This window comes from Desmodus rotundus, chromosome 2, assembly GCF_022682495.2.
Source record: "Desmodus rotundus isolate HL8 chromosome 2, HLdesRot8A.1, whole genome shotgun sequence".
NCBI lineage: Eukaryota > Metazoa > Chordata > Mammalia > Chiroptera > Phyllostomidae > Desmodus > Desmodus rotundus.
Window position 1 is genome coordinate 100,006,881 of NC_071388.1, and position 15,349 is coordinate 100,022,229.

General features: G+C 38.8%; 1 protein-coding gene across 1 annotated transcript in view; it reads left to right on the top strand.

The window, feature by feature from the left end:
• Positions 1–15,349, top strand: part of SLC49A4 (solute carrier family 49 member 4) — a 78,067-nt gene that overhangs the window by 51,967 nt on the left and 10,751 nt on the right. Inside the window, exon 7 of the mRNA XM_024577925.3 lies at positions 1,373–1,500. Coding sequence (XP_024433693.2) covers positions 1,373–1,500 — 128 coding nt within the window. The remainder of the gene's footprint in view (positions 1–1,372; positions 1,501–15,349) is intronic.

Consider the following 15,349-nt stretch of genomic DNA (forward strand, 5'->3'; position numbering starts at 1 on the left):
TCGTGTCAAATAAGTGCAAAACAAAAGGTAGTATTGAAAGTGTTGGTAGGGACAGTGTTGATAGGGATTTTAATTTCTATTACAATAGAAATTAAATGATAATACATTGTAATAGAAATTAAAATCATTTTAACTGGAACTACTCTAAAGGACACAAGGACAAAATCAAGGGGGAGGGTGGAGGTGGGGGAGGGAGGTGGGTTCGGATGGGATGGGGTGGAGGGATGGGGAGAAAATGCAGATAACTAATTGAATAACAATAAAAATTAAATTTAAAAAAGGAATAAATTAGATTAATGAAAAAAATTAAAATCATTTTAAAACAAGAAAACATGGTAAATGTCATATTTGGGGTGGGGTCTGTTTTTCTGCAATAGGAACAATTCGAAGGATGGAGCAAGTTGTATGTAGGCACAGCCAAAGGATTGTTAGTCAGCAGAAAAGGAAAAGCAATTGATGAATAGAAAAGTTTTTGATCATAACTGAATGATGAGCATCTCTACCAGATGCTTTTTAGATTCATATTAATTCAGGAAGAAAAAAACCCAGGAATTTTTAAGAACTTAAAATGCTATGAAACACAAGGTTTGAAGAATAGTATTCACTATTCCAGAGCTCTGCTCTTGCTTTCACGAAGCTTACAGTCCAATAGGGAAGACAGAAAATAAACTAATGCAAAAATATTCCAATAGAGATAAACACTATGAAGAAAATCAAGCAGTGGGGCGGAGAGGGTTTCTTCAGTGAGCATAGAGAGCCTTATGGAACTGAGACCGGAATGACCTGAGGAACAAGTAGGAGGACGCACCAGTATTCCAGGCAGACGGGACAAGTACATTGCTGTGGGAACAACCCAGCAAGTGAGAGGAACAGAAACAGGGCCGTCCAGCTGGAGCGCACAGTAAGGCAAAGGGAGAGTGGAGGCAGAGACCAGATCATGCAGGACCCAAAGACTCTCGTGCAAGCATTTGCATTTGTTTTCTGAGTTTGAATATTGGGAGAGCCATCTCTGCAAGTTTGTATCAACCAGTTGGCCTGTTTTCTAAAACTAGAACAATATGCACTCATTATGGGTATTTAGCAATTATAGAAAAATATAAAGAAAAAATGGCATTTAAAACCTGAGAATGCACCCTGTAAGTTATAGATCCTGAAGAGAGATCACCTTTTGTGTGTTTTGTAAGAGAAAAAAACATTTATCACAAAGTAACATTTATCACACATGCAAAATGTATCAATTTAAAAAATTTTAAAACTTGCTTTTAAAAGAATGCATGGAATTTTAAGAAATTGTTAAATGAAAGTGTATCACTGATTTAAATCGTATTCTTTAAATCCAGCTAGAATGAATAGAATGTTGTTTCCTTTTTAGGTTTGCAGATTTTATCAGGGGTATGCTGAAACTCATTCTTCTCCTCCTGTTTTCTGGGGCCACACTGTCATCCACATGGTTCGCCCTGACCTGTGTGAACAGCATCACACACCTGCCTTTAACCACAGGTGAGCGCAGACTTTAGAACTTTCCGTAAGTATTTTTAGTTCATAGCAGTATGTATACTCTGACAATAAGGCTTTTTCTTGCATAAGTAATTGTTAAATATACAAAAAGGTCTCCCCTTGTCCAATCATCAAATCATCATCCCATCTAAAAAAACAAAGAAGCTCAATATATATAACAAAATATTTCACTGATATTTTACATATGAAAAAAGATATATAATCTTTAACCTAAGCTTATAAAGCATGGAAAAGTTTTTATGCTTTTAAATTTCATATTGAAGCATAATACAAAAATGTTTATCTTCTTCATAGCCATTATAGCATCGTGTGACAGAAAGGACGATGAACACAGGCAAAAAGCTATGATGTTTGTAGCACACTCCAGTAAAATTCTTTAAACCAGCAACTATACATTTATTTTATATTTAGTCTTATTACATCATCAATACAAAACAAAACTTACTGGAAATACCTGTTGGAAGTATACTAGAGGCATCTTACTTAGCTCATCCAGTTGACCTGAAGCATCTATAGGTGCTGTTTGACTGCTGTTACTGGCATCATTGGGGGTCTGTATTAGTTCTCTCTGGCTGCTGTCACAAGTCACCACAAAGGTAGTGGCTTCAAACGACACACATTTGTTACCTTATATTTCTGTACATTAGAAGTCCAACATGGGTCTTACTAGGCTAAAACGAAAGTGTGGGCAGACTCGGGATGGATCCATTTCCTTGCCTTTTCTGTCTTCTGGAGGATGCCCACATTCTTTGGCTTGTGGTTCCCGTCCTCCATCTTTAAAGCCCAGAACAGCCTGTCACGTCCTTCTCACGTTACATCATCTGCACCTTCCTTCCAAGGTCAGATCTTCCTCTGAACTGTCATCTCCAGTCTCCGTCTTCCACGGGTTAAGGATCCTTGTAGTTGCATTGAGCCCATCTAGATAATCTAGGATAGTATCCCAGTTTTAAAGTCAGCTGATTAGTCATGTTAATCCCATCGGTAGCCCTGTAAGGGAGCATACAGGTTCCAGGGACTAAGACGTGAATATATTTGGAGTGGGAATGGGAGGACACTATTCTGCCTGCCACAGCATCTTTGTGAAATTTCTGTGACAGGTTATTTTATAAAGAGGGTTCTGTGATTGCTTCTTTTTTTACTTTAACAAAGATTGTTTAAGAGGCACACAGTAGTCCCACCTTGACCATGGGGGATATGTTCCAAGGCCCCCAGTGAACTCCTGAAAGTCCAGAAAGTACCAAACCTTGGATATACTATATTTTTTCCTACACATAAGTAACTTTTCACTTAAAGGAAGCTCCTTATGGCTTCTATTTGGCACATTCAAATTGCCAGCATCACTACTCTTATGTTTGGGGGCCATTGGGAAGTGAAATGAGACACCATGGCAGTTGATCTGACGGCAGAGAAGGCTGCTCAGTGAGTACGGCCAGGTGCATGCGCATCGTGGAAGTGCGGGACCCAGGGATGATTCATGTCCCAAGTGAGAGATTTCTTCACGCTACTTAGAAAGGTGTGCAAAACTTATAAATTATTTTTATCTGGAATTTTTCATTTAATATTTTCAGGCTGAAGTTGACCTCAGGTTACTGAAACCACAGAAAGCAAAACTGCAGCTTAGAAAGAAGTATTGGGCTGGCCAAAGAGTCCGTTTGTTCTTTTCCATAAGATGTGTCTAGTAGCGCTTAGTCGTATTATGATAGCTTTCATATCAGTGTGCATTTAAAAAACTTAGCAAATTTGGTGAATTTTTGTGTAGCCATTTTAATATTAAAGATGGAAGAAAATCCACATTTTTAGCATAATTATTTCAAGAAAGGTAAAAACACAACTGAAACACAAGTGAAAACACAACTAAAATCACAACTGAGAAAAGATTTGTACAGTGTATAGAGAAGGTGATGTGACTAATCAACCGTGTCAAAAGTGGTTTGCGAAGTTTCATGCTGGAGATTTCTTGCTGGACGATGCTCCACGGGCAGGTAGACCAGTGGAGTTGACAGCAATCAAACTGAGACATTAACTGAGAACAGTCAACCTTATACCACATGGGAGACAGCTGACATACTCAAAATATGCAGATCAATAAAGTTGTTGGTGAAAATGAAAACTATCTTTTATTTTATGCAAAAAACTAAATGGACTTTTTGGCCAACCCAGTACTACATTTTTTACTTTGTTTGCAAATGATGTTTAGCCACCTGGTGGATTATGTGTTTAATTATGGGAGTATTTGTTATAAAGATTCTAGGATTATTTGTTATAACAAAGCACTTGTATCGGTCGCAGTGAACAGTCTGAAAGTGGCTCTGTAGCCACCTCTTACCCAGTAGCATGTATATCTGTGGGACTCCATGAGAGGAGGCTCCTTTTGTCTATAGGTAACTAAGAATACTAGGTGTCCCGATTTGGACTTAAGTGCTCTGTGATAAACGGACCAGCAGCTTACGCATCAGAGGCGTCAAATCTTTCCAAGACACCCATTTATTTGGGAGTTCCTACCAGTTTTATGGTAACAATAGGGCAACGGGATAAGGTTGTCCCGTAGCCACAATGACCAAACCATGCCAAGCCACTTGCCCTGGAGTGCCACAGCGAACTCACAAGGGCAGCACGAGTTATTTTAAATTTCCAGAGGAAACGGATATTTGAAATCTACCAGACACTGTGTGAACCTCTGGTGCCAGGGAGTCCCCACTTTCAGCATTAGAGCCTGCCATGTTCTTTTTGATGATGGCCTATCTTGGGAAAGTTAGGCTTTCTGTAGTTGCTGTGATAAAAAGCAAATACTGCACCAAAATCAGTGTAGAACAGGAAATGAGAGTGTGGTGTCCATCTTGTACCAAGATTTGAGAAGCTGAACAGTGCCCATCACATGCACACGTCCCGTCACTAAGTAATTGTGGTTATTAAAGAATGAAATGAAAACATATTTCTTTCAATGTATGGGTATTATTTTTTAAATAGCTACTAAACTGTTAGGACATATATATATTTTTTAACTGGATCTGACTATGTAACAGAATTATTAGCTGTTTCTTTTGGCTTTAGAGCACCATGAAAAACTCACTGAGACACTGAGAGTGCCGGGGAGCAAGGTGTGCAAGCCACTGCTCTGACCAGACCGCTGGGCTCCTTCTCTGCGCTCTAGTGTTTGGGTTTTTTTTTCATTTTTTATTGTATTTTTTCCGTTACCATTTATGTAGTGTTTACCACTTTTCCTATAAAGCCCAGTTATCCAGAGTAATAATTTTTGGATACCGTGTACTTTTTATACACTGACTTTTGGGTTTTGAGCAATTTGGGAAAGTATTCTGGGCCAGAATTTTATTTTATTTTATTCTGGTATAATTTCATAATTTAGCAGTTGTACCACATTCTGGTGGAACAGTCTAGCGTATAACGGTCTTTAGTCATGGCGTCCCCTCAGGTTTTGTGATCCTGTGTGTCCCTGTGCATCTGCTGGGGGTCACAAGAACACTCACAAGTACCTAACAGCAGAGTTCTTTTCTTTGAATGAAGTGTAGGACATTCATTATAAGATCGTACTTTCATTAAATTTTATGTATTTTCTAATTAACATAAATTAACAGTTTGTCCCTGAATGCAGGCACTAGGAATGAATTTAATTTTTTACCTCCTTTTTGTCTGGGATTTGTATAGTGAACACGTTTACTTTTATAATCAGGAATTAAGTTTATATTTGAAAATAATACATCTTTTTTTTTTAAGATTTTATTTATTTATTTTTAGACAGAGGGGAAGGGAGGGAGAAAGAGGGAGAGAAATATCAATGTGTGGTTGCCTCTCACATGCCCACTACTGGGGACCTGGCCTGCAACCCAGGCATGTGTCCTGACTGGGAGTCGAACCAGCGACCCTTTGTTTCTCAGGCCAGCACGCAATACACTGAGCCACACCAGCCAGGGCATAATACGTCTTTGTAATCTTAAAAGAAAAGTGATGTAATTAACCCAGGTCAAGACTGTTTTCCCAATCTGTCCTTGAAAATAATTGTGTTGTGCAGAAAGGAAAGCAGAATTCTAAATTAAATCAAGACCATAACTGAAAGGTTGCATTTGATGTGGCTATCTTAACAACTACCGAATTTATAAATTCTCCTGTTGTTTTCAGTTGCTTGTAAGTTTTTGAATGTCACTTAGATACTCCTGAAAGACGCAGTTTTAATATTTGTATATATTTGTATTTCATAAATATACTGGGTTAAGGATTAGATTTGTTCACATTCCTTCTCTTAATTATAGTATATTTATTCTCTTTTCTGATACCACTTAATAGTTACTTGAGTATGTTTCATCTCCCCTACCTGTCTGAAAATCTGCAGCCTGGACTCGTGCCTTGTAAATTCTGGCCTCAACTCCCAGCGCAGTACCTACCAGAAGCCCTGAGGAAGGAAGGAAGAAGGAAAGGAGGGAGGGAGGGAATGTATATCATCTCCATGTTTAGTTTCAGTCGATATGACTTATTGCAAGTAGTGGTCAGCAATCATGGCCACTCTTTGTTATTCAGCACTGGCCGTAGCTCGGACAAAAGGGCACATTTTAATGGAACAATGGAGCATCTGAATAAATCTGTCACAGATACTCTTACAGCCTTTGTGAAAATCTGACTTAATTTTTAAGTAAAAGAGGCTTCACAAAAGGGAATTATTTTAAAATCTAATGATAGACTAAGTTAGACCTTTAGGCCATTTAAAGTCAGTAACAGCAAATTCATGTTTCTTTTTTTTTACCAGAGTCATTCTTCTTTTAGTCAGGGAAATATCTAGTCTTATTCCCCATTTCTAGCAAACTTAGTATCACTATTACTGCTTTTTGTATGTAAGAAGAATACACATTAAAAGTATTTGCAAATATATGCATTAATTGTAACTGTTGACATAAGTTAAAAACTAGTTAATTTTGTTCAACCCATGTGTCCGTTAGAAGTGCCACTGCCACCAGCCCTTTTATTGCAATCGTCGTGTAACCCACTGACCCTGACGCGGTTGTGCCGTGCCGAAGAAAGCCGGCCACGTTACTTTGTGTGAAGGCGTACCGTTTGGATATATGTACTTGCTTACATGCATCTTCTTGGAGACTGTCAGCAGTGTGCTTTTATTTCCTCAAGGAAACTTAATATTTAAAATTACAATATGTCTTCATTAATTGAAGTATCTACAATAGGGCAAATAAATTAACTCATGACTAGATAATCTATGTTCCAAAGCCTTGAAGCTTATGCCATGAACAGAGTTAGGAAACTACATTATTCACCTTATCTGAGAGCTTGACATCCAGCCCCATTAGCCACAACTCACACAGTCATTTTTCACAGAACAGATGAATACTTTGAAAATGGCATTTTGAAAAATGTTAGCACTTTGGTGTTGAGTTTGCTGAAACAATATAATTTGAGTGTTCAACAGAAGTTGCCGTGGGAGAGGTTCTTCGTCTGATTCAAGTTACTAGCCTGCCGTGTTGGTGAGTCAGCACAGACAGTGGGCGGGACGCAGAGGGGGTGATTAGCTGGACATCAGCCCCCTTAGAGTGACAGCTGACTGCAAGCTGACTTCAAGTGATATTTGAAGAAAGAAAACATATTTGGTTGTATTGAAAGGCATGTAACATATATGAGAGTAATCCTCTTAATATATTTTCATGTATTTTGCATTTATTAAGATAATTATTTCCCATTTTAATTAGCATGCAAAGAAATAAAAATGCTTGCCAAAAATGGGCTGTAAATAAGAAAATTCAAAAAAAAATGATGTACATGATTAAACAAATGCATATTATTAAGGAAATTAGGGGTTTTAAGCATTAAGGAAAGAAGGCTAGAAGTGACTTAATTATTTTCAGTTTAATGAACTACAAGTGACCGTTACTCAAGTTTATGACTAATCAAGAATGAAAAAAATAGAACATAGATTAAAAGAAGAAAATGAATTTGTGAAAAGTCTTAAGAGTCATGAAATGCTCATAGAGCCCTTTGAGGAGGGCCTGTGCTGTTTGTTTATGTGCGGCATTTTCAGGAAAAGATGTGCGCTCCAGCACAATCTCTGTTTCTTGAAGATAGAGAGCTTGACCAGGGGATCAGTCAGTGTTTCGTGGCTTAACAGTACATTGCCTTCTCAGAACCATGTCAGTCATTGGGAGCTTGAAAGTTACCAATTAAACCTATTTCTACGACATCTGATTTCCCCAACTAGTCTCTACTCTGGGCCCACTGTTACAAAGGACTGTTAGTCGTGTGTCATTCCTGTGAGATAATTACTCTGCCGTCTAGCCCTTAGAGACTGCACACGACTGTCAACCTTTACAGGACTCAACTGTGGCAACAAAAAGGCTAAACAAGGGACACCGCAGACTAATAGCACAAAGGCAGGAAAAAATCGTCTCCATTAATAAATATTGCAATGAAATACGTCCATCCTCTTTGGAACCACAGTTTCATGCACTGCGTATTTTAATTAGCAGTAGATTGTGAAGGCCACAGCCATCATCTTTAGGAAGAAAACGTGAGGCTCTGAGAAGAGAGGCACAGCTCAGTGATACAGAAATGCACATCCGTGTGTGTGTACGTGTGTATTCTGTCTGTTCTACATGCTCAAAATCTATGAAAAAAATAACTATGTAGTTAACAATGTGGATTTTTTAAAATATATTTTATTCATTATGCTATTACAGTTGTCCCATTTTTTTTCCACCCCTTTATTCCCTTCTGCCCTTCACTCCACCTCCCACCAACATTTCTCCCCACCTCCTTCCCCGGCCCTTAGTTCATGTCCATGGGTCATACATATAAGTTCTTTGGCTTCTCCATTTCTTATACTATTCTTAACCTCCCCCTATTTTGTACCTACCACTTACGCTTCTTACTCTCTGTAACTTTTATCCCATTTTCTCCCTTCTCCCTCCCTCCATGTGATCTCCATTTCTGTGATTCTGTTCCTGTTCTAGTTGTTCGCTTAGTTGGTTTTAGTTGGGGGTGGGGGGGAGTTAGGTTCAGTTGTTGATAGTTGTGATAGTTTGTTGCCATTTTACTGTTCATATTTTTGATCATCATCTTTTTCTTAGATAAGTCCCTTTAACATTTCATATAATAAGGGCTTAGTGATGATGAACTCCTTTAACTTGACCTTATCTGGGGAGCACTTTATCTGCCCTTCCATTCTAAATGATAGCTTGCTGGATAGAGTAATCTTGGATTTAGGTCCTTGCTTTTCATGACTTTGAATACTTTCCAGCCCCTTGCCTGCACGGTTTCTTTTGAGAAATCAGCTGAGAGCTTATGGGAACTCCTTTGTAGGTAACTGTCTCCTTTTCTCTTGCTGCTTTTAAGATTCTCTCCTTATCTTTAATCTTGGGTAATATAATTATGTTGAGCCTTGGTGTGTGCTTCCTTGGGTCCAACCACTTTGGGACTCTCTGAGCTTCCTGGACTTCCTGGAAGTCTATTTCCTTTGCCAGATTGGGGAAATTCTTCTTCATTATTTTTTCAAATGAGTTTTTTCAATTTCTTCTCTTCCTCTTCTCCTTCTGGCACCCCTATGATTTGGATGTTGGAACGTTTAAAGTTGTCCTGGAGGTTCCTAAGCCTCTCCTCATTTTTTTGAGTTCCTGTTTCTTCATTCTGTTCTGGGTGAGTGTTTATTTCTTCCTTCTGTTCCATATCATTGATTTGATTCCCAGTTTCCTTCCCTTCACTTTTGGTTCCCTGTATATTTTCCTTTATTTTGCTTTGCATAGCCTTCACTTCTTCCTCTATTTTGTGACCACACTCAATCATGTCTAGGATCATCCTGATTACCAGTGTTTTGAACTGTGCATCTGATAGGTTGGCTCTCTCTTCACTGCTTAGTTCTATTTTTGCAGATTTGATCTGTTCTTTGGGAGGGACCTTTTTTTTTTTTCTTGGCATGCCTGTTACGTTCTAAGGGGCAGAGCTTTAGGTATTTGCCAGGGTAGGGCAACCCACTTCGCTGCATTGTGGCACTGTATGTGGGGGAGGGGTCCGAAAGGGAACAATGCCACTTGCTTAGCTCTCTGCCAGCTTTCAGTCACTTCCCCTGCTTCCCATAAGCAGTTGGGCCCTTCTGGTGCTGATTCCCTGGGTGGGTGGTTTTGTGTACATTCTAGGACCCTGTGGGTCTCTCCAATGAACTCTCCTGTGAGTCTGGGAGTTTCTCCTGCTACCTCTACAACCGCCACAGGTTTTTACTGTCAGAGGTTTTGAGGCTTTATTTCCCAGCGCTGGAACCCTGGGTTGCGTGGTCTGTCTTGCTCCCTAGTTGTTCCTCCCACTTTATCCACACGTGAATGTGGGGCTGCCTGGTCCACCAGCTGCTGCCTCACCCACCTGGTCCTCTCTGACTGGGCTGCACATCTCCACGCCTTCTGCCAGTCTGGATGAATGTTTCTTCTTTAACTCCTCAGTTGTTGGACTTCCACACAGTTTGATTTTTCTGGCAGTTCTCATTTTTTGTTTTTAAATTTGTTGGCCTTTTGGTTGTGCGAGGAAGCACAGTGTATCTACCTACACCTCCAACTTGGCTGGAAGTCCACAGTGTGGATGTTTACTCTTTGTAGGTAGATGTGCCTTTAATTCCAAAAGTATTATTATCACTTGTAATATCAAGTTTAGGTTGTAGAAATATTTTTAATAAAGGTTTAATCTAATGATTCCCAGTTAACTTTCCTAACTCTTTCATAAAATAAAAATTCAGTCAGTATGCACAGGCATAAAAATTTATCCAATAAAGTGTATTAATGTTATAAACCTACTCTTTAGGGAAATTTCTTGATTATAATCTTTAACATAATTCATAATGAAAATATATTGTTATTTTATAATCTTTCTTAATTCTTATTTATGTTTCTTCATAAAACTATGAACAAATTCTCTATTTTATTTTTAAGATTTCACTTATTTTTAAGAGAGAGGGTAAGGGAGGGAGAAAGAGAGTGAGAGAAACATCGATGTGAGAAACACTGATCGGTTGCCTCTCACACGTGCCCCAACCAGAGACCGAACCCACAACCCGGGCATGTGCCCTGACTGGGAATTGAACTGGTGACCTTTTGCTTTGCACGATGATGCCCAACCAACTGAGCCACACTGGTCAGGGCCTCTATTATTATTATCTACCTAGAATCACCTGTAACATTTTTGCTTTTAATGTCCTAGTTAATGTTGCCTACCTATACCTATTTAATTTTGTTAATGATACACTTATTGAACCTTAGTCATCATCTGATATAATTTATCATACCATAAATGTATCAGTGTATCTCTTCCATTACAATCCAGATAGATCTTATGACTGCAATTTGAATAGCTCTCAAAAGAAGAAACACATTACCAGTTCTGTTGCTAGTCAGCTCTGGGTCCTGGGAAGTTCTTCCCCTTATTGAGATAACTGATTTGGAACAACACGGTTTCTACGGCGCGAGTCAGCTCCCTCCCTCTTCCATTGATGCCCTCAGCACGTGTGAAGCTATTTGTCACTTCTGACCTTAGCCTTTTAATGTAAACATCTTCTAGTTCTTACAGCCCTTTCTCACTGGACATGGATTCCCGTCACTGACCAGCACAGTCACTCTTATAAACCTACCGTGGCTTGTCATGTCCTGCTCAAAATGTATTTCTAAAAGTTAGTGTGCTTTTCCTGCTGCACTCAGCACCTAATATTGGGAGGCTCTTGTTTCTCAGGATGAGACATAGTTTTTTCTAAGAGAATCAAGTGTAACTATCTTGTAAATAATTTTTGTGCACAAAACTGGCTTCTGAGCTAATAGGCATCTCTCGTATTCCTTTAGACTAGGAATTGTTTGAAGACAGAGTGAGTCCTATTTATTGTTCCAGCATAGCGGCTTACAGAGTAGCCCCTGATGAATGGTTTTGAAGCAAGGTTTAAGCTAAAGTGTTCCCTATCATATACCTAAGCAGTAATTTTTTGACCCATTTTACATCTATGTGACTAAAGTTCATCTCTTCCTTTGTAACCTTTCGGTGCTCTATTTTTGATTCTGCCGTCTGTCTGAGTGTGCATCACTTCCAGCTTTGTGCTGAATACAGATTTGGGGAGCATGCCTATTGTGTCAACACCATTGAACAAAAGAAATACCAAGCCTTATTTTTATTTTTTTTTCCAGTCTGACACAGTGGGTTGGTAGAAAATGTTCTAGATTCTGTAGGCCTTAATTATATTATTATTACCACTGCTAACTCACATTGTTTTTAAATAAGTCATTTTGACGTTCAGAACTTTGGTCAGTTCATCTGTAAAATACCTTACCTGCCTCAAAGAGTTGATAGGATGGTCAAACATAATAATATATTTGAAGCATATTCAAAAAAAGTTTTAAAAGTTATATAAATCCAATATTTGAATTGTTCTTGTTATTGATGGTATCTTGAGAATCTCATTAAATGTTGAGTGGAAATAGTTGTTATTATCTGAAATTTTGTGATTTGCTTTATAACTGCTACTCTTCTAAAGTTCGATTGTTTTCGTTAATAAAAATGTATTTATACATAGTTTTATTTCCCTAAATTTTAGTAACTTAGTTTGTCATTAGGAGTGAGGTTTGGGGACCAGTACTTTCAGGGTTTTAATCCAATTTATGTTCTAGAAACACATCCATTGTAACTGTGTTTTGTGTTTCATGGGACTGTGAATTTGTGAATTTTATTAGCTTCTTTAAAAGAACTGTTCATCAGCATTTTGTTGGTTCTGCTAAATTACCTTGGCTTTTTAATTGAAATACAGTTTGTTACAATTTTAGTATCAGTACTATGGAAAGTCATGGAACTGTTTAATGATCGTATAGTTTGAACCCTCTCTGATGAGTAGGCAATTATCTTGTCTGTCCGACTTTTAACAGATGACACTCACTGACGAGATCTGCCAAACCAGTGTATAAAGGCACTGCATCAGACTCTAAGCTGAAAACCGAAATGGAAGTCACATTCAGACTCTAAATAATCAGCTTCTACTTTAGACGTGCCCCCGAACCCTGGGGAGGAGTGTATTCAGTCAATCATGACACAGCCACCTCTCCCCCATTCTGATTGTAAAGATCTTAGTTTAACCCTTTCCTTGCAAATTACTTTGATTTTTTTGTTTCCACAATAAAAAGTGATTTCAGTATATCTATCCAGTGTAAAACAACCCATAGCTCATCATTTTTGTAGTAATATAGGAAGCAAACATTGAGAGTAAAAGAATTGAATGAAAATACTTGCTTTTTTATTACTGGCCTCTGAGGTTATCATCCATCTCAGCACATTTTCCCCATGGGGAACAGGAATTGTAACAGATGAAGAGGGAACGTTGAGATGAAGGATCCTGCCCCAGGACTGGGTCATGTGCCCCCCGGGCCTGGACTGCATTGACGAGCCAGTGAGCTGACAAACTGCATGAAGTGGAGTTGGGTCAGCTACCAATTCACTATTTTATTACCAATGAAATTTCTCTTTTAATTTTGTCAAATACGTAAGATATACACATAGCAAAAAAGTCAAATTCAGGTAGTAGAAAAAGGGTCTACCCTACCCTCCTGTGGATCCCCAATTTCCCTCTCTAGGGGCAACCCTGAATGTCACTTTCTTGAGTATTTGCCCAGAGTATTCTATACATTTACAAATGTTGATGTATACTTAAAAAAATATATATATCAGTGTCCGTCCAGAATGTATCCATCCATATACTATTAAAAATAGAGGCATTTATTGAAGAAGATACAAGATACAAGAAACATTGTACATAGGAGACACCTCAGTCCCCTTTAAGTAGGTACCTTGGGACCTCACACAGGTCTCCCAGTCTCCATAAGCTGTCCCGTTGCATTTTCCTGAATCTCATCAGTGGTCTGAAATCTCCTCCCTTTAAGAGGTGATTTTAGTTTTGGGAAAAGCCAGAAGTCACAGGGTGCCAAATCTGGGCTGTAGGGGGTCTGAGTCCCCTGGGAGATTTGATATTTCACCAAAAGACTGCACAAGACGTGATGCGTGAGTGGGCATGTTGTGATGAAGCTGCCAGTCACCGTTTGCCCACAGCTGCGGTCTTCTGAATCATCCGAATAGTTTCTGTGGAGGAGTGTTCAAGCTTAATGCAAAATTTGACGCAGATCCATTGTTCTCACTCAATCATTGTGAATGCGATGGCCACACAGTATACATGCTCACTCACTGGCATCTACCGTCCCCACTGACTAGTACAGTGAAGTTGTCACTGTTCACACATGCACGTTCCAGTCCACTCTCCTTGGCACCCAGGTTACATCGATGTTGCACAAACTGTTCTCGTTATATTAACAGTGGCTGGACTTTTTCCGGACAGACCTTCATATATCACTTTTGCACCTTTTTTACTTATATATCTTAGATGTTCTTTTTTCTTTATTTACCTGTTTTATTTATTTATTTTTAGAGAAAGAGAGGGAGAGAAACAGCAATGTGTGCTTGCCTCTTGTGTACGCCCCACTGGGGGGCCTGGCCCGAAACCCAGGCATGTGCCCCAACTGGGAATTGAACTGGCAACCCTTTGGTTCACAGCCCGTGCTCAATCCACTGAGCTACACCAGCCAGGGCAGATGTTCTTAATATCAGTACCTACAGAGTTAATTCATTTTTTTTCTTATATGTTTATTGACTTGAGAGAGAGAGGGAGAGAGAAACATTGATTGCTTGCCTCCCGTATGCCATATGCATCCTGACTGGGGATCGCACCCACACCCTTTGGTGTATGGGTCGACGCTCTAACCAGCTGAGTCACCTGGCGAGGGCTGGAGTTAATTCATTTTTAGTGGTGGCATAATGTACCTTTGTTTGGATGTTTGATAAGTTTTTTAACAACCAACCTCCTATTGATAGACATTTAGCTTGGTTTTAATACATTTTTATATTACAAACAATATTTCAGTGAGTCTACTTTATACACTTGCACCTGAATAGCTGTAGGATAAGTTTCTAGATCTGGAGGTGCTGGGTCAAACAGTGCATTATTTATTTTGATAGACATTTTCAATTTCCCACCAGAAGATGAACCATTTACAGTTCCATCAACAAAGTTTAATTACAATATAAATTTTACTTTTCCAGTGACAAAGATTTCCTCTTCCCTTCCCAGAATTTAGATACCTAAGAAACCAAAGTCAAAAGATTTTTAAGGAGCATGAAATGAGGCCATGGGCGTGGCATGGGCCTGAGGGGTTCAGACAAGGCGCTGCTTCATCCCACTCTCCTCGGAGACATCCCATGTCTCCCTCTCCCTCTCTTGCTCTTTTTTTTTTTTTTTATCATGGTTGATAAAAATCAATAAAATCAAATCTCTGTCTTCAAGACTTTAAACCAGTAGGTAGTCCCTTTACAGTATGCTCTCATCGTTATGTTATCGTTCTTTCTCTTACAACATGCATTTAATCTATTAAATACAGATTATGATTATTTTTTAGGTACTACATTTTAAATTTGCCTGATTACAAAGTACATGTGAGGGTATATTTCCTTCAGAAATATAAATGTCAAAAAAGTTTATTTCCAAACATATTTCTTAAAAAATAGTAAGCCTGTCACTGGTTTGTGAATTCTTACTTAGAAGTAACACTTTCTGGTTCTTAAGGGTTTGCATTTTCCTGTCATTTTTTCAGTGTTGTCTTATTTTAAACTCCTAGGCTCATCTCGTTTGGGTCAGTAGCCATCTCTGTTCTGATTACCAGTAACTGACCAATAAATTATTGTAAAGTGTTTTGTAGATAGAATATTCTATAAAATCCATTCGTGACAATCCAGTCCTAGATTTCCCAGGGCCACTAGAGAGTCATGT